At 36.3% G+C, this 25,736-nt stretch overlaps 1 protein-coding gene across 3 annotated transcripts in view; it reads left to right on the top strand.

Moving 5' to 3' along the window:
* Nucleotides 1-18,096, top strand: part of SLC41A2 (solute carrier family 41 member 2) — a 44,383-nt gene extending 26,287 nt beyond the window's left edge. For all 3 annotated transcript variants that reach the window (XM_086887190.1, XM_086887191.1, XM_086887192.1), the window contains 3 exons: nt 5,140-5,271; nt 6,199-6,347; nt 16,316-18,096. In XM_086887190.1, the coding sequence (XP_086743316.1) occupies nt 5,140-5,271; nt 6,199-6,347; nt 16,316-16,501 (467 nt within the window). In that variant the 3' untranslated portion in view covers nt 16,502-18,096. The remainder of the gene's footprint in view (nt 1-5,139; nt 5,272-6,198; nt 6,348-16,315) is intronic.
* Nucleotides 18,097-25,736: the final 7,640 nt, after the last annotated feature.

Raw genomic sequence — 25,736 nt, 5'->3', positions numbered from 1 at the left:
TAGGGAGGTCAGGGCAAAAAATTCATTTTGCATTTTCTGAAAGATAAGATGATTATTCAAAAATTTAGAGTTTTTGGTCACCATTGTAACTGAGATTATTTTTATTCCTTTTAATTTAATTTTTATGACGCAAATGTTGAACCTCAAAAAAGTCTGTTTGTCAAAACTGACTCTTTTGAACTATGGATTGTACGCAGGAATGTGCAAAAGTGAGACTCTTCCAGCCTTTCCTCTCCTGATAGATGTACAAGATCGATGTGGGAATTATGTTAATTCTCCCCTTATGTAGATATTAATTGATTTTAGGCCCATTGCACAAGCTGTATTATAGGTGCTTGGGAACAGCACACTATTCTGTGACTGATTAATCCCTCTCCATGGAACTGGGTTTCTAAAAATCTTTAATCTCAGGTTTGCTTTGCCTGTTCTTACACAGTCTTCTGTGTGCCTCATCGTGCAACTCTTTACATTTTCATGAGCAGTCATAGCAGTGGTCATTAAAGCTGAGTATATTCACTTTATCTGTAGGGTTCTCAGTACTTTAAATGGAGGCAATTTTCTACAGGAAAAAAATTTCAATTATATATATTCAAGGAAATGAACAAAAAAAAACCCCAAAACCAACAATGAGATGGGGACCTATAGGAATGGAAGGGACTTCATAAATAAAGTAGTTGAATACTGCTTTGAAAATTTTATGTTGCCTATTGTACAGTTCTCCCCTTGCACTAAACAAGTACTTAAACCAAGATTTTTTGCTGATTAATAATAACATGGTGCATAGGATTATTCCTACTCAGATGGAGGACTTTGCACTTCCTTTTGTTGAATTTCAGGAGATTTTTCTTGACTCAGCTCTCCAGCCTATTCAGTTCTCTCTGAATGGCAGCACAACCCCCTGGTTTATCAACTGCTCCTCCTGGTGCTCCCTCAAAAACCTTACTCTATTTATCAAAAAGCACAGGAAAAAAACAGCCCAGTGCATTACCCAGAGCAGTGGATGATCTCAGACTGTCAGCAAAATCCAGCTTCCCTTAACTTCCCTGTGTTTTTACCTGCACTGAGTTATGAGACACAGATTTGCTTTGAAGTATTAAGACTCATTGATGTAAAGTGCTTTAATGTGGTTTTCTGAATAGCATGGTTAGTTCTATTATTAGAAAAAAATTGCTAGATGATGATTAATGGAATAATGCCCATGGGCCTGTTTGCAAATACATGGCATGGTTTTGGCTCTACTTTCAATATGGTTTCCTGTGCTTGTTAGACAAAAGACGTGTGATAACAACTTTTACAAGCAATGTTCTTGCTTAGCCCTTAACTGCCTTTAATAAAATGATGAGGTTTTTCATTTTCTTTCAAAGCTGCAAGTCAGTGTGACATCCTTCACACTTCAGCAGACAGCATCTCTTCTGCTTACTGACAAAGCAGCACCCTCATGTTGAAGTTAAACACATTTGCTGTTCTGAGAGGAATGAAGTAATAATTGCTGCATTTTACTTCAAAATATATTGTTTTCCCCTATGTTGTAGTTCTTGGAAAAATGAAAGAAAATGAAAGAAGTCTTCACAAATTTAATATTTGTTATGATGGCTGCAACAGTGCAATAGGAGAAAAAATTCTGTATTAATCAAATGTTCATGTAAACAGTCCTCATATACGTTTACAGAGCTTTTAATAATATGAGCAGCTACTGAGCATGTGATCATTTTATACGTTTAGAAGATGCTGAGCAGTTATCAGATTTGTGTATCGACATCTTGCCAACCTACGCAGTTTTATCTTTTCTCTGTTACTTGCAGGGATCTGATTAATCTGGTATAGCTGAGATGGTAACTGCACATGCACAATAGCTGCTGTTACCAAACAAACTGAGTATCTCTGTACATATCAAAGTGATTCATTCAGCCTTATACGAGTCGTTCTGTGACCAGCAGAACAGTGAAACCTGATTCTGCTCTCATTTGTATCCTGAGGTTTTAGGCAGTCTTTTCAACCTGCAGTGCTCCCTATTGCCTTGTGTTCCCGCTATACCCACTGCTCACAACACTCTCTCCATTTTCCCTCTGCTTTCCATTTTCCCAACGCTGCCATTCCTCTTCTGTCTCACTGAGCTGTTGGCTGAGCAAGAGGCATCATGCCTCGCTCCAAGCTGAGTGCTGACTGGCCAGCTGGCCTGCTTATGCTTATGCCATGAACTATATAACTCATATTATTACTGTCCTTGTCTCACTGAGGACATGGGTTTGGATCTTTTCCTTTATTTGTCTAGTCACTGTTTTGTTTTCGGTAGATTGTTTACCCTGGAAGTATAGCATATCTGTCCTTGTGCCAGACATGGTTGAAATTGGCCCAAAGGTTCAAAAAGAATTAGAAGAAAGAACTGATAGGTGAATGGACAGAACTCAAATACAGTGTCGCTGCTGCAGTCACCACCATGCATTGTTGGCTGGCTGAGACTGAGCAGGATGTATGGATTCTAGAAGCATTTACACTTTATTATATCTGGCTATCTTCTGTGACTTGAAATGATACTATTAATATTAAGTTATTGAGACAAATAAAATTTAAAATAATTTTGCTGAATATACAAATACTGTATTTCCATGTAGCTAAAACAGATTGTCCAATTCAGCTGTAATTAGTTACACCTCTTGAGATCACACTCCACACTGGCTGTTCTGGTTAGCTTGTCAGCTTTTGCAGAGCAGCCATCCCCTCCTTTACCAGTATTCCATGGCTGGCCAGCTTGTTTTAGAATCTCTTTTGAAATGTGTCAGTAATTTCTTGCTATCTATGAGCAATAGGGCTTGGGGAATACTTTCTCTAAATGATGGTTATAAAAGTGAAAAGATTTGTCATTAATAGCTATCCATCAAAGGATTTACAATCAATCTTACACCTTCCTTCATAGACTTGTCAATGTCTATTGTCCAGACAGATTTTTGTAATCACCATTTCAAGTGAATTTATTTCTATTTTCCTTAATTCATTTATCTCATTTGGTTTCCCGTGTTATTAACTAGGGGAAAAAGTCCAGATCACCTGTATTTCTGAGTACCTGAATTTGCTGAAGCAAACAATTACTAGTCACAAGAGGAAGTTACATACATTCTAGAAAATACTTAAAATCTAGAGAGTTTGCCAAAGTGGTTTGTAGTTGCCCTGCAAGAAAACTCAAACCAGCCGTATGTACTTCTGTCCTTTATTTCTTTCTGTAGTATTATAAGAGAAGCAGATAGTGTAGGAATATTTTACTGTTTTTTCTCTTAATATTGTTGTGAATAAATCAGTTATTGCAGTTGTTAGCCTGATGGTAATTATCCAGATTGCCTTTATGTCCTCTTTTTTAGCAGAAACTGTTTCATATTTTCCAGTCATATGGCAGTATCCCCAGCTATGTAGCTCTACTAAGAAGCAGTTTTACATAACAACTTTTTCATAATTCAGCCACAGAAATTACTTGATCCCCATCCAAATGTAGTGCATAGATCCTTAATTTTACTCATGCCTCTCTTTCTGTACCTTATTCTCCTTAGTCAGAAATCTCTAATTTGTTGTTCTCAGTTGAAGGACAGACTTTGAGTCTTATTTAGATTGGTTTTAATCTTTTAAAACCTTTCATAGATAAATCCCTGTCTTTGCTACTTTTTCTGTAGTTCATCTGAAAAAAAGAGCTACTGCTATTTTAATTTTCTTTGCAAATTCTAAATCAACCTTTTGGTAGTTCATCTTTTATCCTGTAGCTCCTGACTGGGAACATGCATTCCCTGATTTGTATTTGAAGTTTTTCGTTAAAAGACCTACTTCCTTGTTAACTTCAGCCATTTACTGTCTTCAAGCAGCAGTGAGGCAGGACATTTTTCAGATCTCAGTATTAGACCTCTGTGCTAACCACTCCCTTGTAGTCACCAAAATAATTTGGCAAACAGTGTCTTCTGGTCACCACAGATACTTGTTCTGGAACCAAAGCCCTAAGTGTCAGATAAATTGATTCAACTACAATAAGCAAGGCCTTTCTCCTTCTGAAGTGGGGACAGGATCGGCATTACTTCTGCTTCTCAGACCAACCCATTGCTATGTAAAGCATCTGAAGTGGGGGAAAGAAAAAGCATGTGCTTGATGTGCAAGTAGACAGCTCGAGTATAATAATAGGAGAGTTTCATGTGACTGCATTCTGCAATGTGGATATTACAAATTGGTTTAGTTTTCTGTTCACTGAAGTAAAAATTCATAGAATGGGAAACAGCTCAGGGTAGAAGGAACCTTGAAATGTCATCTGGCTCAACCTTGTGTGAGAAAGGGATCTTGGATGAGATTTTCTAGCACCTGGTCTGGTCACATCTCAAAAACCTCCAGTGGAGTGGACTGTACCACATCCCTGGGGTGGTTGTTCCAGTGAATGATTGTTCTCACTATAAGAAATTTATTTCTTGTATTGAGATGAATGCTCTGCCGGTACAACTTGTACACGTTGCCTCTTTTCAGACAGAAAGTAGAATAGAATCTCTATCACTACCATTCTTTTAACAAGACAGCTATTCAGATGCTCATTCTTTCAGCCTGAATTCTGAGTGGCAGAAGACTATATTACTCATGCTTTGTGTCAGAGGGGAATGAATATATTAATTTCTGAAGCCTTTTCTGGCCCTGTGGTTCTGTGTGTGAAATGTGAATTTGCGTTTGTGATACTGAGTGCTTCTGCTTTCATTACTTACCCTGGCCAGAAATACTGTCCTAGGGAGGTAATCCAGCAGTGGCACAACTGTGTTATACTTCTGGTGACCCAAGAGGGATTTCCAAAGAACAGGCAGTGATAAAAGGGAGTTTCACCTATGAGAATGCATAGGATTGAACCTTTTGGAAGGTTTTGGATTTTTTGCACTTACCACAATTCAAAACTGATCTCCAAATACCCAGTGATACATTAAACTGTAGCCCACATTTTTTTGGACTTATTTTAATGATTTGCAGCCTGTCTGTAACTAATATAGATCCTAAAGATATTTCTCATTTTGACTTTTGTATGTAAAGTACTGTGATAAACAGAGAGGAAGCTGGTAAATGTGAAAAAAATATTGGCTACTAGAGGAAAAAAAAAAGTTGAACATTTTTCAATGGTTCCCTTTTGCATTTCAGGTATTGGTGGCAATCTAGTAGCTATTCAAGCTAGCAGAATTTCTACCTACCTCCATTTACATAGCATTCCTGGAGAGCTGCCAGAGGAGGCCAAGGGTTGCTATTACCCATGCAGAACATACTATGGTACAGGTATGTCTTACTTAAAAATCCTGTCTCACATCTCTTTACTCCTGTATGCCTGGCTGTACCACCAGTGAGAAATGGCAATGAACTGAACTTTCTGTCTGCAATTCAAAGGCTGGTGAGGCTTGGTAGTTTCCTTTGCTTGCAGCTGTTTGCCTGTGAGAATCACAAGAAACTCTCTAAGGGGTGGAGGAGAAGGGAGGAGCACACAGAAGGGGTGAAGCCCTGGCAAGGGCTGGTGAGGCAGGACACCGGGATACCTGCTCAGAGGGGTTTCAGCCTTCAACTTTCCTTAGCTTCTCTACCTGCTCCTAACTTTTGTCTGCCTTCAGAACTTCAAACCAATTTCCTGTTAGGGCCAAACATTGTATCAGACATTAGTACTAAGCCAAATCCCTGATTTCAATTTTCAGCTTCCCATTTTCTCTCTAGATTGTTTCTTCACAGCTTATTCCTCCCCCGTGTTTCCCTCTTTCCTAATGAAGTAGTAACTGTGGTGAAACGTGATGTGTCGCCACCATGTATTACACTTCCATATTTATTTAATGAATTGAAAGAGATGTGAAAATGGTTAATGTGGGATTACTTTTTAGAAATATAAGGTATTTTTGAGAATATTTTGAATACGGAGTACAAAAGATCTTCTTTCCTAGTAAGGCTTTAGGAGGTCCAAAAATGTAGATGATATTACATGAGCACAGAATGAAGGCAATTTGCATCCTTTCCCAGAAGGCCTCTGCTTACCTTTTTTTGAAAACAGTTAAATTCCTCAAGGAGTCTTCTAGTGGAAAATAATGCCTGCTGTTCCACAGTAGCCAATGCTGTGGAATTCCAAAAATGGGAGTGTTTTTATATTGAATAAAAATCTAATATAGTAATTGAAGAGCTTTACCAAATTTTGGCTAATTTTTTTAAAAATTTTTTTAATTTTAGGAGTAAATAACAAATCAGCCCAAGTTCTGCTTCTCTTGGTGATTCCTGGACACCTGATTTTCTTGTACACAATCCACTTAATGAAAAGCGGACATACTTCCTTAACCCCCATCTTTATAGCAGTATATTTGTTTGCAGCTCTGCTACAGGTAAGAATAAGTACAACTGGGAAATGCTTGTATAAAATCAAGTTCTTGAAGAATTTTATTTTTCCCCCTGGTATCTGAAATCTCATGAATGGCACAAGAAGGTGTGGTTTAATAGAGGCTTTCAGCACAGCTCTGAAGTAGCTGATTATCTCCAGAAATACACAGCTTACACAGGTGTACTGTTGTTGTGAGTGCTTTTCAGAACACACTTGACTGCATTATCTCCTTGTCATGCATCTTTCACATGCTTTTGGAACCACTGCATCTAAACCCCCATCATTTTAATCAACTAGAGGGGAAATGGAAAGAAGGGAGGGGAAATGCAAAGAAGGAAAGGTAGCATTTATGAATAAGGAAAATCAAGGAAAAGTAAAGAAATCTCCTAAAGTGGTTTACATTAGTGTTTTAGTCAACATAGTCCAGTAGATGAAAATATTACAGCTTCCTGGGTGTGTTCTTAATATTTATTAGTTTAAATTAATATGACAGCAAACATTGTACAAGAAATTGTAATTGCATTAATTGTCAAACTTTGTTACCTTATTTGTTAATACCCACCAAGGGCAGTTTGTGAAAGATTTCTTTTGAAATAGCAATGTCTCAAGGTGAAATTATTTCATTTTGAGAAATCACAACATTAATAATGTTAATGTTAATATATATTAATAATAATAATAACAACACAAAATTAAGGATTTTATTAAAATTACACACAATTTTTAGGTATGATCTGCCTGAATTAATGTTTCATTGCACCTTAAAACCAAAAAGTGACTGTTTGTGTTACACGGTAGAAGTGTAGTTGAAATATCCATAATTTAAATATACATACTGCTTCGAAAAATGTGACCAACTTAATTTTAGAATACAAACAACATTATCAACAGGTCAGTACTTAATAAAATTATAATTTTTAGTGTTCTGACTTGTCCCATTTTTTTCCCACTGTTATCTCAATAAGGTCAGGTTTCAAAAACTGTTACTATTTTATATGAGAATTTTACACCTTTCTGGTAGAACATGACTGGTAACGTTTCAACCTTTGCAAGTGAGAGTGCCATATTAAAATACATAAATTACTTTTCATTTCCCTCTTAGATAATATTCCTAGTTTCCAGCCCTATCACTTGCTTTATAGTGTGTTTTCCAGAGGAAATGATGCTCTTCCTTTACTCTATATGTGCTGTCTGGGCTGGGGCAAGAGTCCCTGGGAGTGTAAGACTGCAGAGTGATTCCAGGCAGCATTAAACTTCCAAGATTTCCTATGGGAATTAACCTGAATTCATAAATCCAGTCCTCCTGCTCACAGAACTGCAATCACAGCATGTTTAAGAACACTGTTTCTTCAGCAGCAAGACTTGAGAAATGCAGAAATTTCAGATTCTCACCTGAAATCCAAGTTAAGGCATTATGGCAGGACTTTCAAATGACAAAGTAATTCAGACCCAGCAGCAGCATGTTTACAGGTGTAAAGTTGCATTTTTATTAATTCAGAATCTGATTGGAGTATTCAGTTTTTAGTCATGTATCTCTATTGCAGTACATCAGGCCACACCTGATTTTCTCAATTTTTCACCAATAAAGCAGACATAGGGCTTTTTTCTTCTTTTTTCCTGCTACCTTTTATGGATTATTATTTTATGTATTATTTTTTTCCTCGTTGATCTACTGTTTTTAGTCATAAAAGACATTTTGAGATGTATTTATTTGGAAATGGAGTACCAGTATTGCAAACTGTAACTTCTCAAGGGTATTGACATATTTACAATTTGAAACACCTTGGCTTTTAAGACTTGAAAATACTTAATAGATTCCTTCCCCCATTTGAATTATTCTGGCATTTTTCTAGTAGTGATTATTGTAGTGTTGCATACCTCAAATTAGAGAAGATTTAATTTTCAGAGAGATGATGCTTGCTTTAATCCTAAATCTTCAACACACTTTATTTACCTGTCGGTCTGAAGTACTTCCATACTGCAGTTTCGTGCTTTTAAGTTTCTCCTTTCTCAAGGAAAGCATTTAAATATTTGTACTCATTCCTCTTCCCTTTTTCGATGACATCATCTATGCACCTGGAAATAGTAAAAAACAGTTTTCAAGCTGCCATTTCTTTTGGCACAAACTAAGAGCTACTGATCCTATTTTTCCTGAACTTTTTTATATTTTTGTCCTCTCAGTGAGAGCTTTTCCAGTTCTGCTGTAAAACTGAAAAATCTCATAGCTAAGTATTATTATTTCAATTAATAACAAACCAAATGCATTAACAGACTTTTGAGCAGTGAGGGATCTGTACTCTAGGCCTTTTATAAGATACTGGACTTTGTATTTATTTTCACTTTGCATGGAAGGTATATGAAAATGGATGTAAAAATTATAATCGTGCTTGCAAACTGGATATTTTATGTTTGATATGGTAAATGGTAATTTAGCAGAGTACAGTGATTCCCAAAGGTAGGAGTTAATTGTCACAGTCAGTCCTGTGAGGAAGTTTGATATCACTGCTTTGTCCTTTACCATTCCTTACTTGTGTTGAGCTGGGGGGCAGAAAGGGTTGCTGAAAATTATTATGGCAATATACCACCTATGCAGGTTTTTTCTCAATATGTTAAAATAATGTTAAATTAAAAAATAACAGCAGCAATTAAATGAATTTGCTTGTCTTTAAAATTCAAGTGATTATTGTTATGTGTGAAATTATTTAATGGCATATTCTACAGTGGACTGCAATAGATTGTTAATTGACTTTGATTCTGATTATTATTTCTGACTGTCCAGCTCTGTTTATTTAAAACCGACAGGAAAGGGTGAGCGAAATGGCAAATGTTGAACTCCAAATTGAATGTCAGAGTAAATGGGAAAAAAAATCAAGAAAATATTAATGCAAAGACATTGATTATTCCTTTCATATTTCTCTCTGTCTCTTGCAGCTTATGCTGTCCCACATTATCTCTAAAGTAAAACTGTAACATATATACGAATTCTATTTTACATTTTAACAAGCCTTTTCCAAATTGCCTGTAAACTTCACTATCCATCCCAAAGTGATAAAAATTGAGTTTATTTGCATTGAAAGCTCTACGCAGGATTACTGAAATTCCAGTCAGAGAGTTAGTTTTGTTTTCATCCAAATCTGGTACTTTCATTGTTTGATTGTTGTTTTTTCACCACCCAGGCCTACCTCTTCATCTTTCTTTCATCTCTTCTTTCATCTCTTCTCCCTACCTGTTCTGAGATATTCTCAGATATATTCTCCACAGCATGTCATTTAAATAAGCTATTTATGGGAACTAAATAATTAATATGCCATGATGTATTATAAATAGTATAATTCAATTTTTATTGACTGAAAATATACAGTGTAATGAAACAAAGTACAGTTTCACTGGATATGTAGGTTTTTTTCTAAAAATCATTACATGAAGATATTTTAAGTGATATGAGTAGCTAGAGCTATGATTTGCATTCTTTTTGATTCTCTGTGAACAAAACAGTTCTGGGTTTCTTTCTGGCTTAAGAAAAAACAGAAAACATTTTATTCCATTTTCATTTTCCTACCATTAATAGTACAGCTGTTTCTATTCTTTAATCAATATATATTCTTGGAGTGTTCTTCAATTAAATTTGGAAATTGATTGTAGTGCATTCAAGGTTGTACTCACTTTAGAGGAGGTGGGATTTCACAATTATTTTTCCATAAAGGGGGAAAAATTGCACAATTATTTATATTAATCTGCCTTCAGGTAAAACTTTTAGGCTGAAGTTTAGAAGGTCTGAATTAGCTCTGTAGTGAAGTGACTGTTCTGTGTTTATGAATGGCAGCACCAGAGGAAAATACAATAAAAAATGCTATAGGGATTGTATACCCTCTAAGTATGTAGGGTGCTTCACACCATGCAATTGTACAGTATCAGGGCAAGCCAATGTGCCTAATCAAACCCAGTATTATGTTTTTTAAGTGTGTTTTGGATTTGGTGAGTGGGCTCTGTTTAAGAAGAATACTCTTTCCTTGAAAATCTTACAAGAACAAGCCACAAACATTCAGTGTGTTGTGGCAGAGCAGTATGGCATTTGAAGGTTCTTTTAACTGCGAGACAGTCCTCCTCTCATTCCTCACAGAGGCACAAGTATTTTTTCCTGTAGGAGGCTGTGCACCAAGCAGAGTTTCATCCCCTGTCTTGTCAGCCTGCAGCAGAAGGAGAGCAGTGCTGGAATTGCCAAGCTGTCAGTCCTGGCTCACAGCTCGGGGCACTCAAAGGCGGCCTCTGTTCCGCATGTTCTCACTGAGCCAGTAAAACGCCCTCCGAGGAATTTTCACACCTACTGACCAAATCTGAACACACAGTTATGTTAAAGTCTCGGGGAATAAACAAACAATAGGGAGATTCCCAGAGCTATTACCAAGCAAATAATTAATTCCAAAATTCTTCTTAGCCAGTGAAGGTCAGATGTGCACAGCTGTGAAGTCACTTTGGCAGTGCTTCAGGGCTGTTTGGGGCAATAGAAAACCAAGTATTCAGCGGTGCTCATAACAACTTTCTGCTCACATCAAAAATGTCTTAGATTTCTCACCAGTGTGATGGTATTGGGCCTCTTTAATGTGGAAACAGAACTCGTGGGATATACTGTATATTACAGAGAAAAAAGGATGGTTGTGTTTACAGACAAAATATTGATGCATTTTAAATATTGCTTTTTCTAACAGGAAAGGTTATTTCCGAAAGATGGAGCGTATAGCTGCTAAAGAGACTATATTTCAAGGAAATAGGGAAATTCAAGCCCAAATCTGGACTTGAATGTTCTGTATGTTTAGTGTTTTCTCACTGCAGCATAACTAGCAGACTTGCCAGACTCACAGGGGTTCTGACCATGGATACCAACAGCTCCTTCATTTCCAGGAGCCCAGCTCCTACCAAGTCACAGCAGGGATTTATCATTTTTGCCTCCAGAAGGCTGAGCTCAAAGTGCATGTGTATGTAGCATGACACACTGAGTTGTGCTGAGCTACTTCAGGCTGAGCATATCAGAGCACTTACTGGTCTGGGTTACACATCCTAGCAGAGACCTGAGAAACAGCCTGAAATCAGGACTGTTTTGGTCAAACCAGGGTGTCTGGCAAAGCTACAAAGAATCCAAGATAACAATCTGAGAAACTTGATTCAAACTGAAATCTAAAAGAAAAAAAGTTGCTTCCCACAAAATAACATCAATATAATGAAATTGACTCAGAAACAACTTCAGTTAAAGAGGTATTCTCCTTTCTACTTCAAAGAGGTCTTAGTCTGATATCAGTGTATGCTGTGCTATCTGGGTGCTTGGATACCTTACAGGAGCTGATGACACTTAGCTTCAATACAAACAATAGCAGCAAGAAAAAACCTTGCTGTTCAGGGGTCTCCTTGCAGCCAGGTATTGAAGGAAATTTCCATATGTTTGGGGGAACTGGAGGCTTTACCCCTCTGGACATGATACACGCCAGATACGCTACCAGATAAAACAGCGCAGAAAAATGTCTTTTGAAAAATGTGTGTAGTCCCTACTCTGAGAGTTCACTTACTACAGATTTCTGGCTGTAGACAATGGAAACTCAGCAAGCTCAGTGTAGATCTATTACAAGCACTTTACAGTTACTACTTCATCAAAAGCCATTTAAAATTGGAGATATGTAATAGATAATTTGAAAATTAACTTAATGAAAGGTGAAAACCAGTAGAAGACCTAAATCATGACTCTGGAGAGAACGACAGAGTCAAAACACAGTAGTCTTTAGAGATTCTTAAATGGGATTTTTTTTAGTCATTATTAAAAAAACAAACAAATAATGAATTTCATAGATTTGTGAGAGTTCTTATCCAGTAATTGCAGGATCTTTTCAGAGTGAACTTATGGGTAAATTTTGAGTCAATATAATTTTGAAAGTAAAGGAGACTTAAAATACATTTGAAAAGACGTTACCTCAGTTAATTTTCATCTGTGCTTCCTGTCTAAAGTAATAGAATGCAACTATTTTGTAATGCACCTTCAGTCAGAAAAAATTTAGGGTATAATCACCAGTACTAACAACAGGCAGCTTAACAGCTTAATTTTCCAGCTTGGTGTTGGAATTCACTTATCACAGCAACTAATGTAAAAGTTAATATAAAAATGAACAATTCTACTCTGCTTTACAAATCGTCTTCATTTGAATATTACACTTTTATCACTGTGAATTTGACATGTATCCACTGATACAGACATGCCAGATGAATAAAACAATAAAAATATTAAAGCATCCTGCAACTTATTAATTAGGCAATAGGAAGCCTAAACAGTATTAAGAATGTTTGGAAGGAGTTATGTATTTTTATTTTAAATAATATAGTTTCAGTCTTCCCATTTTAGGAATCATAAAAAATTATTTCCATGAGACATAGTGCATGCAAAAGATCAAAAATAAATTTTATTCACCTAACTTTTCCTTGTTTTTTGTAGCTAAAGACGTTGAAAGAATGAAAGTAAATTTTGGAATGAAATGAAAGGAAAAAAATGAAAGGAAAAATACTTGCTTTGTAGTGTGTAATGTTCCAATTTCTAGCCTTACAGTCATAAGATTTGAACTTTCAAAATAGCAAAGCTCTCTCATATTTAAGTATTCCTGTTCACTTTTAGTTCCAGTCTGAAGTTCATAATTTGAGTCAGAAAGTTCAATATCAGGAATTACTCTCTATTTCTGTCCTTTGTTGTACAAAATAATACGACTACTTATATTCCTTATTTTTAGCTTCTTCTTCATTAGGATTTTTCAAGCTTTTCCCCTCCTTCCTCCTCTTATTGTTGTAGTCTGCTGCTTCTGAGGACTTTTTTTTGACAGTGAGACCAAAGGCTGATATTTAGAGATGCAGTCTAAGTCTGATCATGCCTTTAGTTTCATTTCTCTCTCTTTTGATTGTGATTTTTTCCCTGTAATAATGATAATAATATGACATGATTTCCCTTTTAAACTATTGAAACATCTGGAATTTCGCTAGTATTTTTGCAATCCTGTCTCTGGGGCCTTTTTTGTTTTCTTGATCAGTGACTATTGAGTGTCTCCCTTTTTTTAGCCAGATCTTTTTATATAGATAGAAATTAAGTGATTTTTTTTCCCTTTCTTAAACCCTGCAGTTATTTCTTCCTTCAGTCTTGAAGAATTCCTAGAGCTTTGTTTCATAATTCTACTACTCCTCATATCTTTATTTTGCAGAAAACTCTCTATATTAAATAATTTCTATACGAAATAATTTCAGCTCGCATCTTAAGCAGTGCAGCATATATTTACAAGCTTTTCTTACCAATTTTCTACAGCATTTCTTGCTAAACAGCTAATTTTTGTACTGTATTATTAGGCTTTTCTGTGATGTTCATCCCTTTATTTTTCTCTCAAAACCAGCTGGTTTTCAGTTGGAAGAAGGAAGGCTTTCTTCTTCATAGCACGAGTGCAAGGCAGAAATGCAGTGTTTGTATGCTGTGCCATCTGCATCAATTTACTGACAGAAGTATCTGTCACTGATAAATAAATAAATCTCACAAAACGTCAAGTGTCATCTTGCAATGTCTCTTTTACGACTTTTTTTTCTTTTGTCTGTCAGATCTTGTGAGTCACTTATCACTTAAGAATTCAAGACTGTCTTTCAAAAATTCAACAAACTCATAGTAGGGTGCTTCTCTTTTTTTTTCTTTTCTTTCCCTTTTCTTCTTTTTTTCTTTTTTTTCCAAATTAGTCATTGATTGATGACTTTGACTGCCTTCTCTTAACAATGATGAGAATCAAAATCTTCTTCAAGTCTTAGTCACGTTAATTTTGTTTTGCGTTACAAACTGATATGGGCAAATAAATAAGTAACCATTTCCAAAGACTGAGCCCTATAATTCTTAAATGTTAGTGAGTCTCTAGGCATGCAAATGCATGATGGATGATAGCAGTAATCCTTCACCAAAATGGGTGAAGGCTGGAACTGCAATCTCATAACTTAATCTGTAAGCACTAAGTTCCAGTTGCCATCACATGCTGATACAAGCACCAGTCCATATTAGCTGCTATAATTTTTTCTTGTGACTTATGGAATGCAGGCTTGTTATAATTTGAATTATTTATTGTGCACCCATACATTAATACAGCAAAAATAATTATTTGGGAAGGTTCACAAAAGCTCAGTTTCCAAACTGCCCATTTAACACTGGAGTTTGTTATTTCAGGATGGAAAGCATATAGCCAACTGAAAGGTTTTCATGTCGTGATTTTTAAGAGTCAGAAGTGAATTCTGCCATCTAAATTGGACTGTGTATGTTATGTCTAATTGGTTGTGTTATATGAATGCAGTGTATATTTTTCTTGGAATGAATGCTCTCATCTTCCAATCGAACGTGCGTAACTATTGTGGATGTGGGGCGCTGCAGCGTCTTCTGGGCACATCCTGTAGGGGATGGGAATGTACAGGATCTTTTATAAACAGGCCTCTTTTTGTCTCAGTAAGAAGAAGGAGCTGACTCAAGGAATCTGATAGTCTTCCAAAGAAAACATCTGTTTTAAATATATTTGTTTGGATTCCAGTCAGCGCACCTAGGACTTGCATAATTAGCTTAGACTACAGAGTTCCCTTTTCAAAAGATACATTTATATAAATAAGCCATGCATTTTTCATTAAGCAAATACTCCTCCTTTCTCTCTCTCTCTTTTTTAAAATTATAAATTCAGGCTTGTATTTTAACATACACTTTTGCAAAGCAAGGATTAATTGAGAATATTTTTCAACACAATTATTTGTATAACATTCATTTTGCTGTACTTAGAAGTGTCTTGCAACCATCTGATCAGTATTTCAGTGAATGAGTGTATACATTTATAAGTATGCTTTTGATGCTGATAATTGATTATTTAGTAAATTAAATAGTATTGTTGTATTTTTTACTACTTTTGATACTGCATTATTTTGATACCTATATTATTTTAAATGCAGATAGTATATTTTAAAAAAATTAATTATGGTAGTACATCTTAAACTTACCCTTCTTAAAGATCTGATTAACTAAAAATACCTAAAATACAGAATTTATTTACACTTAAGCAGCTCCTTAGAAGCTACAAGAAGAAATGAAACTCAGTTAGTGGTCCTTTCACCATTCATCTTGTGCCATTCCACACCACATGATTCTACTGAACTAGAATCCCTTATCATACAGCTGTGCAACATTAAAAGGATTCTTTTCTAAAATTGGGTTAATAATTATGCATACCTTTGGTATGAAGATCAAACCTCTCAAATGTTCAGACATTCACTGTTGGGAATTAAATCTTTTACTTAGGGACAAATTCAGCCCGAAGTGACAATTTTATAATATATATTGCAGGTGTACCTTATTACAGAAGGGCTGAAGGTTGTATTTCAGACATAAAAGTAGGTTCTAGGCCATTTTTTGCTGTTCACACAACCCAGGTGAAACTGTTCTTAATTTGACCTGTTACTCTTTATATTGCATTTGATTTCAGGTCTGTGCTAGACCTGTGCAAACAGGAATTGTGCCTGGGTTGAGTGTATTCATGTGGGGCAAGATGATTTGGTTCTGAGTTATCTCAAAGCCCTGCTTATGCTCTCTCCCTCCATACAGAATGATGTGTTATGTGAGAAGTGCAATTGCATGTTTGGTGGAAATTTTTTGGCTTTTCTTGCCATTTTCAGAAGTCCTCAAGCATAGTCTGGATAAAAAATGCTGTCAGTAATTCAGTATGTTCCTTCCAGCAATGCGATTGAGAGAGGTTGGCTAAGTGTCCCTCTCTCTGGCTGTGGGGAGCTTTAATTGTCTGAAATTCATTCATATTATTTATTTATGTTTTTCAAAAGCAATGGTATACAACACTTTGGTCTAGCATGGAGAAAATAATGTTGGCTGTTGACTTCCTTTTGATGTAACTTACATGATAATAATACAGATTTTGTTTGTCTGATGTTGTGTAGGTGTTTACACTGTTGTGGATTGCTGACTGGATGGTGCACCACTTCTGGAAAAAAGGAAAAGACCCTGACAGTTTTTCTATCCCTTATCTTACTGCACTGGGAGATTTGCTTGGAACTGCCTTATTAGCTGTAGGTTTTCATTTTCTGTGGCTCATAGGTGACAGAGATGGTGACGTTGGTGACTAATTATTCCAACAGATGCAATGACTTTTCCTGGAATATTAACAAAACCAATCACTCCACTTGAGGGTCCTCAAAGTGTTTGTTCATTTTGGTCTAAGTAAATCCAGTTGACACAGACATAAAACAGCCTTAATGATTTTAGTTTGGTTTGCTTTTAAAAACTTGGATGGAACTACGATACCTGAGAGCTTTATTCTGAAACCAAGGTGAATTGGTGGTAGCTGAAGATACCTGAGTAGACACAATGAAGGGCAGATGAATCCTTTATCAAGTTTTAAATTGCTTAAAGAGTTGATGATATGTTCTTACCTTGCAGTTTCAGTGCTGTAGCTCTCTGACCATTGCAGATTTAATACCAATAATGACTGTTTTGGTCCACACATTTTTTCACAGGCTTTATTTTCTGTAGAAGAATATGACCATCAGCATTTATAAAATTAGACAAGTGTCTGCAGGACTGAGCCCATTCTCTTTGTGCTAAAATGAGCAACCTAATTATTTTTGCTGTTGGGATTTATTAGAACAAAAATAGTAAAGGCAAATAATAATGTGACACTGATCTGGTCAATAATAATGAGTGAATGATTAAAACTCCTTGTGTTGAAAAGTGTATGTTCATTTAGCAATTGAAAAGGTGTTTAACTAACTGATATTAATGGTGTTGTGATGGCCAGTATCCTGAATTTAATGAAGTATTTAGAGGTGTTGATTTAACTGTATATACTGATCCCTGCTTGAAACTTGCAGTATAAAAGATGAAGTTTCTTTTATAGGCACTTAGGAAGTTATATAAACTTCTCAAATTCCAGAGCTATGTCATCAATTTCTAGGCAGAAACCTCTGCTTTCAAGGTTGTGAGTTCAAATTATATGGTCAATAAGGAAATTTATGGCTTCTCAATGATTTCTCTTATTTGTAGACCTGAACATTTCAAATAATACATTGATCATGAGGACTCTGGTTGCCATTTTGAAAAAAAAGGTACTAATTGCTCTGTTTTAAAATCTGCTGGGAGTTCCTCACAGCATACATTTTAAAAGACTATAGCATACGTCCTAAATGCATAATAAAATAAAAAAATTGTATTTTAAATGTTGTGATTGAAAGTTTTAAATTTTGAGATTTAAATTAGGCAACAGAATCCATATATCAGCATATGGTTTGATCCTGTAAACATTAGTCATGTGCTTTATGCATACAAATGCTTTTTAATTTGATGGACCTACTCAGATGAGTAGATTACGTGGATAAGTGTTAATGGGACTTCTGTATGTGTTGGTCACCTTAAACTCTTTGGAAGTTCAAAGTGTTTGCAACTTTGAAAATTAAACCAGCTATTCAGTGCCTACACATGGCTTTAGATGCCTGAATTTTAGCTCCCTCATTGAAATGTTTTTATTTAAATGTTTTCTTACTGTTATTATAATATAGTTGTTTGAATGAATCATATGTATTATGTCTTTTATTATGTGCAAGAAAGATGAAATCTTTCTAACTTCAGGTTCTCTGACTTTTTTTTTAGTTTGTGTTAATGTTATTTAAAATAGTTTCTTGTATGTAGCATTGCAGGAAATATTATTAAATTGTCCAAAATGGAACAGAAGTAACTCAATTTTTTCCAATAGTGGTTATTTATTTTTGATGCAGCCATAGATGCAAATTTTTTTACTTCTGTTAGAACTGCCATCTGAGTCAACTCAACTGAAATTTCAAGCACTTATTAGAGTTACTGGACTTTAAGGTAATTTTGTAATGAATTGCAGAATTCTTAAAAATTTAAATTTCTTGAGATACTTGCAATCTGTGCTTATCCAGTGCATGAGGGAGTTATAGTATTTAGTCATGGCAGTATCCTTAGTGTCCAGTATCCTAAATATATTTCCCAGTAAATAAGCATCTGTTCATACAGTGTGACTGTTTCAATCACTGAACTGGGGAAGAAATGTAACATGGGTAAAATTAAGTCAAATTTAAAAAAGGGAAATATATTGCCAGACTGAAATAATCTGGGCTTGGAAACAATAAGTGATGGGAAAGTGTATTGGGAAAATTTGCTACTTCAAAAAGGGGAAAGTCCACTGTATGGTTGAGGGAACAAAATCTATATTGTGGGAAAGAAAAAGGTGCAAACTTTCACACAGCATTCATTATGAGAGGCAAGAGTAAACAGAAGGAAGTTACTTGGAGAAAAGAATCAAAAGGCACAGCCAAACTTTTTTCTCAGGAAGGGAAGAAAAATATAACTTGTGTTGAAAGGACTTGGGGAAGAGGTGTAAAAAGAGATACTTTAGGGAAGGGTGGAAGCGAGGGGGAAAAAAAGAATGCTCTCAGATATTATTGAAGAGGAGCTTGAGTGAGGAAAGAAGTGTGACACTGGTAAAACAGGGAAAACCTTGACATCTGGAAGAACAAGGAATAAATAATCTATGATATGGAAAGGGATTTGATTCCTATGTGAAAGGGACATTTTAGGAACTTACAGGCTTTACAAACTGCTACCTCATGTTAAGAAGGCGAAAAGCTCTTACCACATTTCGTGTATTCCAGCAGTGAGGATAATATCAGAGGTGGCACAAAAGAGTGCTTGGATACCAGAGAATTTTTTCAAGTACTCAAAAGCTGTACTCCCTAAACCAATTTTAACTTTAGTCAAGTCAACCTCTTCACAGTGTTCCACCTACTTCATTTTTTAAGCCCAGTAATAGTGAATTGCTTCACTGCATGTGTGGGTAAGAAATGTTAGCAGAAATTCTGACAGAGACAAATTATGTGCTTTTTGTACTGCTTAAAACATACAATTGAAAGGGACATCCTGAGATGTTATTGTCTATTGCTATCAAAGCAGATGTACTTTATAATCTTGCAGATAAAATGATGATTCTTGGTATTAAAATTCATTAAGTCTTTTCCTTCCTCCCAGCCTGCCAGAAGATTATTTCAAACCTTCCTTTATAATCTGCCTAATTAGGGCTGTGGCTGATTCACATCTCTTTGCATTTGAGTCAGCATGGAGCACTTCAGTGGTTCTTGCTTATATCAGCTCATTCAACTCATTTAAGTTGTGGGTCATCCTAAAGCTCCTCCTGGAACTTCTTGTTCCATTTGCATTCTGCTGATAAGCTGGACCAGCCAGAAGCTGCAGGTGGTTTGCCTTTCAAGATACTGTCTGTAACCTGATGCTGAGCAGCTCTTGGAGTGCTCTTGTTTAGCCATTCTTATTGTCTGCTCTTTCTTTCCCTCTACTTCAGGAATATCTCTGAGGTAAGTAGAAGTACAGGTGGGTTATTTGAAATGTGTGTAATTTCCCATTCTGAAGGACTCTGTGACCATCTTAATGGCTCTGTGAACGTGCATGAAAAGGGATAATCTCACATGTAAAATACAGCCAGGTGCAGCTTTAAAATGTGGAGTCAGAAGTGTTTCCTACCATAGGTGTTTTCCTGTGTAATGCTTTGAAAATTGTCACTCTAGTGAGCTACTGAATTACTCCAGCTTCTTTTTAGTGTAATTATATAGCCAGGATTGTTCCTCTGCTTTATTATGCTGTTTGACATAGGGGAGGATTAATCTTTTAACATATGTAGATCAATATTTTGATTTTTATAGCATTTCTGTACACCTTGTCTTAATCTGTGATGTTTAAATTGGCAAAATTATCTCTCACTCCCGTGTTTAATATATTAATTTCCCTGGGATTTTTAGAATGTTGATGAGAAACCGGCAAGCAGCAAATTAATTTCACTCCTTTTTACAATTTGCAAACAAAATTATTCTTTCCTCAGACAAAATTAGACTTTTCTCATACAAAGACCAGAACTGGATGAGGATTAAGGCTTTACAAATGCAGCGTAGTTAGCAGAATCAGGACTCAAAATAAGATCTATCATCTTTTTAATGTATTTGCTATTTCATTTCAGTTGTGATCATCACAAAGAGCTCTCTTAAGTTCAAGAATACCTTGGAGTACACGTCAGGAAACGGTAGCATAAGTACTCTCTGAAATGAAGCATTTGAAATTCCTTATTATTATTGTAATGGTAAAATTGCTATTGAAAATGAGATAGTCTCTTAAGAGGTGCAGAAAATAGCAACAGAATATGGTAATTGAATTATAATCCTCTTTGAAAAAAGTAAGGTAATGTTCACAAACAGTACAAAAAGACTGGAGGCACTGTGAAGTCTCTTAGTAGGATTTTTCTTTTCTTTCTGGCTGGATTTTTTGCAATACCATACATTGTTTTAATTGTGTCCTCTAATCCATTCCTAATCATGTCAGTCCATTGCTCAGTAATCTTTTGGATTATCATTTTTCCACATACCTATTTGAAGTTAAAAAAGCAGTGTTTTTTATATGTAGTTTGGTAAAGAACTAAGAAAGGAAGGTGTGTTTTAAAGCCTCATTCTGATAGTCCTAAAGGACAGTCTTTCTGTTAAATTTAATGAAGACTTGATCATCATGCCTGCTGTGCATAAATACTCTGGGCAATCCAATATTAGCAAGACATGAATAATTCACAATTAAAGCTAAGAACCTAAAATTACTAAATATATTTACTAAATATTTACTAAATATACAAGATTGCCATATTCTGGGTGGGTACCCAAGAGCAGGAATCATTCAGCATTGGTTGGGCTGGATGGGCTTCACCTTCTCTGCAGCTAAAAAAATTATTTGATTTCAAATCCTGCTATGTAATAATAGCACTGCTAGTTGTTTATTGAATATGGAGGTTAGTTCATCATATACTCTGTTTATGCTTTTATTTCTCAGTCCAAACTATACTTGAAATATATTTCTTCCTTATTTAGCATCCTGCTCTTTTGAGAGATTGTTTCCTCCTCAAGAGTTGCTTAAAGTCTTAGAAGGTCAAGGAAGTGCTTTCCTTGAATAATTCTAAACCTCTTTTTTACAAGTGAAATAGGGTGCAAGTGAAATCCTGAATGAATTGTATGGTAGACATCTACTCTTGAACAGATACTCAGGAATTAATAATGCTAGGTTCTCAGATTTACATTCTGTTTTACTGTGAATAGGATCTTTAAAAAGGTTTCTTCTGTTTACTAACTTTTTTTCTGTCACCTTCTGTTTCAGATTAATGAAACTGTTCCCATGTCCCATGTACAGTAGAATAATATTTTAATAAATCTGACATTCTAAGTGGTTTTCAAATGTTATGAAGAACAATTCTTGTTTCATACTTGAGAAACAATCATCCACTACTTTCCTATGAATCCTCATACTATGGTTAACTTTAGATCATCCACAACCCTTTTTTCCCCCTTTTTGTTTCTGTTTTCTCAGTGCTGACACAACTAATTATTTTATTACCTTATAATATCCAGAGTTCTGGAGTAACATCAGAACATGCTTCATGCCAAACGTTCTCAAGACTAAACCAATTTTTACTCACTACATAGGAAAACAGATGTATCTGATTAATTCTGGTTCTAGGGAGATAAAGGGTAGCTTTCACTTAAAATAGATGAGTATCTCTGGAGTTTGGAGGATTTTTAGGTAATCAAAAGTGAGCTTGCTAAGCTTGACCACATTTAGGTAACTGAGATCAGCTCAGGTACCAAATTGTGGACAAAAGTTTGGCTGATGTAGAGACAAAAGCAAGCTCAGTATTTGTCTGATACCTGAAAATTTCACTCATTTCACCTTCATGCTTTGCCATTGTGGCCTCTATAGACCCAACCTACTAAGGCCACTAAGTACTATGTGTAAGTCCATCACAAGTGTATGGGGACTGTGGTCCCCCTGTAACAGCAGAGAGGCCTTTGAAAAAAGGAAACCTTTAAAAAACCTGCATGTTGTTTGGCCAAAATGAAAGATCTAAGATGCTGTGAATTCAGATGCAAAAAGGCATACTTACTCCCTGGTTACACTTCTAGCTGGCCTTTGTCTATTCCCACATTAGAAAGCTGCTTCATTGTTAAAAACTAAAACCTTTTTGGAAGCACTGTAAGGTTACTGAGCCAAAGAGCAGGAAATGCAGCTGTGTTAGACCCCACGTGGGGTTATGTGCCCCATACATGGGACTGACAGGAGCTGTGACAGCATTCACCCCTCAGGGAGAAATAAACCCCTGCTTTGAGCCTGACTGTAGAGCCTTGGCATTAAAACATGTGAATTCACAAATGCTCGTGAATGCACACATACCTCTGGAGTTTGCACAGCTTTCAGACTGGCACTAAGAGAAACAAACATTTTTAGAAGTCATTACAAGGAGAAAAATGTCTTATTACCATAGGAACCCTCTCACAATGACATGAGACAAAACTAAGGAATGTTCAGCTTTCTGGTTGTTGATTCTCATTCAGCTCTAACTACATTGCATCCAGTTTTCTGGCATATTATGAATTGAGGTGTTCAGCAAAACTAATTTTTAGTTATCTTTTCTTTTTTCTGGTCATGGTCAAGTTTCCTGTAGATAAGCATATCTATTTGTAATCCATTTTGTCCTGTCCGTACCTATATAGAAAGCTCCTGCCCCACATAAAAAGAGATTTTTTTCCCCCCCTATTCTTCTGCTTTTAGGAAGGTATGGCTTACAGCTCTGTGGACTAGGCAAGACCCATGCACCCTTCTGTATGCTCTGAGGGCAGCTGTCTCCCTGTTTGCAGGAAACTCTGAAAGCCACAGAATATTCTGGAATCCCTTTTCCAACACAGGACCAGAAATAGGAGGGCTATTTCCGCTTTTCTGCAGCTATACAGACATGATTTCTCACCTGAATTGCACTCAGCTTTTCTAATCTAATTGCACTCAACTCCTTCTAATCTTTGCACCATGGACTTCAAGAGCTTTTTTTTTTTTCATTAAAAAATTGTGGATTTCATCTTTGAAATTTTTCTCATGGAAAAATGGAGGCTTTAAAAGCATCTGCTTTGGGAATTCTACATCTAGTGTAAAATAATATTGCACACAGAGCAGGAACATTACCACAATAAAATAGAAAAGCACATTGTAAAATTAATTCAAGCTAGTGAAATTGTTATGTCCTTCCATATAACTGAAGGCAAATTTCTTAATAAATCATGAATAGCTGTAATTCCTGAAAGGAATATATTTTGTTTTTCTTGAATGGAGGTCAGCATTTACCTGGACACCTCTGCAAACAGTGCTTTTCTCTCCACAGCATGGCTCCTTCCTCTGATTTGACTTTTCTTTCTAAATTAATTTCTTTGAAGTTTAAAGAATAGTAAAAAATGCAGTGATTTATTTCAGTCATAGAGCAATCACTTTCAAAAAAACCCTCTACTTTAGACATACAACTAAATCAATTTTAGCTAGAACAGTTATCTGCTAAAGGAAGTCTGAATAAATTGAGCCTAAGAAAGGCTTAGGTAAAGGTTAAACCCTGACTTTGCACAAACTTTTATGGGAAATTGGGCCTGCTGTGGATTGCAGATTTTGACTTGATATAGGGCTGCAAATACCTGCTGACAGCACAGAGACCTCTTTCTGCTAAAAAGTCATGAATTGTCACAGTAAAAATCTGGTTTTTAGAATAAGCCAAAGCCTAATGGTTAAACTGTTATTATTCAGCTGTATGTTACCCTGACAGCTTTATGTATTAGTGAAAAAAAAGGGAAGCCAGGGCATAAACTCTGGATTGATTTTTTTTCTCTGACTGAGGAAAACAGCTTTGCTGGTTGTTTGTTTTTTAATTACAAACTCTGATTGAAATGAGATTTTCAAACCCGCATAATTTTACTGCAAGTGCTATGTCTCATTTTCCAAAATGATCTGTCCATTTGCTGCATAGTGGTAGGATGTGTGTTCCTGAACACCTGAAGGAATGTTAGCTCAGGTTGCTTTTACCCAAAAGAAATAGGGACAGTCAGTGTCAAAGTCAGTAATGTTATTAAAATATAGACAAAATATATTTTAAACAATGTATAAAGGAACAATAATATTTTCTGTATTTTTTCCTCTCTGAATAAGTCAGTACTCTTGGTCCTAAATGCCTCTGACTTAGCCAGCAGAAGTTTTTATTGACAGTGAGTTGAATCTCAGAGTCCAGAGGCTTGAGCACACTAGTGGAGTGACATTTCAGATAACAGGGGAAGCAGCTGCCTTCTTGCCAATAGAGAAGATGAAGTTGATTTTTCTCTTTTAACACAGATTTCCTTTTAAAACTGATTAGCATGCAATTTGGGGACGTGGCGTTTGGATGCATCTTTCAGTGCACTGAGGAATAAAACCATACTCTAATATTTCAAAAGTTTCAATCTTTGGCAAAGTTGCAAGTACAACTGGAAAAGCAAGGTATTTTTGTGTGGCATCAGGAGTCTTGTACGTGATGATGTGTAACACAGCTAGTGCGAGGCAAGGTGCTGCTGTTTGGCGAGCACGTGCTCTGGTTTCTGCTCTGCTGCTGGCTGCACTTGCTTCATTTTTTTTTCTTTTCCTTCCCATTCCCCATATCTTTAACTCTTGTAATTATGATGGAATTGAATGATATATGTTTTCAACCAAACAAAGGTTTGGAAATGTCAGAGTTCATGCCTGCACGTAGAGCATGCTATGACCACATGAACAGTCTTCAAATTTTCAGTCATCTCTGCTGGACTTAATCTCTTATCTGGGCTGGAGGACACCTCAGATGTGCAGGATCCTGCCACTTTGTCACACCCCCAGTGCTCCACATCCATGTCCAAGTGCCATGGTGCTGCACACAGCCCTGCTGCTGCTAGCTCTCCTGTCCTACAGCAGCTGCCTGAGGCCAGTACCACAGGGCAGCTGCTGGGTACCAACAGGAAAGGATTTTTTAAGTTTGCAATTATTTAATGGAAAAACTGAGGCTTCCCAAAAGGACAAATCCCCAAGTTTTCTTCCAGTGGTGCAAATCCAATTTTGTCAGTCTCCCTGGCAGTATCAGGGACTGGTCTTTCCTTCCTACTATCTTACAAGCAATGAAGGAAATCACCCAAAAGCTGTGCACCCAAGGGCTGTGCAAGGGAGGCCATTTTTCACTCCATTACCCCAAAAATGGAACTTTGAGTTTGTGTGCACATGATTTCAATTTTGTAAAGCCCCCAGCTCCCTTCCTCCGTGGCTGAGTTCCGCAGCTGCTGGTTCCCCCTTGCCTGGGCTCAGTTCCTTGGCTGCTCTGCCCACTGACCCCCACCCCACCAAGGGATCTCTCCTGCTCCACAGGAGTAGATAATTTGGAGATTTCAGTGTGTCCTGCCTACAATATACAATAAGGCAGGTGAGAAAGCAAAGCTG

Source organism: Cyanistes caeruleus, chromosome 4 (assembly GCF_971803275.1).
Source record: "Cyanistes caeruleus chromosome 4, bCyaCae1.hap1.1, whole genome shotgun sequence".
Classification (NCBI taxonomy): Eukaryota; Metazoa; Chordata; class Aves; order Passeriformes; family Paridae; genus Cyanistes; species Cyanistes caeruleus.
This window is presented reverse-complemented; position numbering and strand designations above follow the sequence as displayed.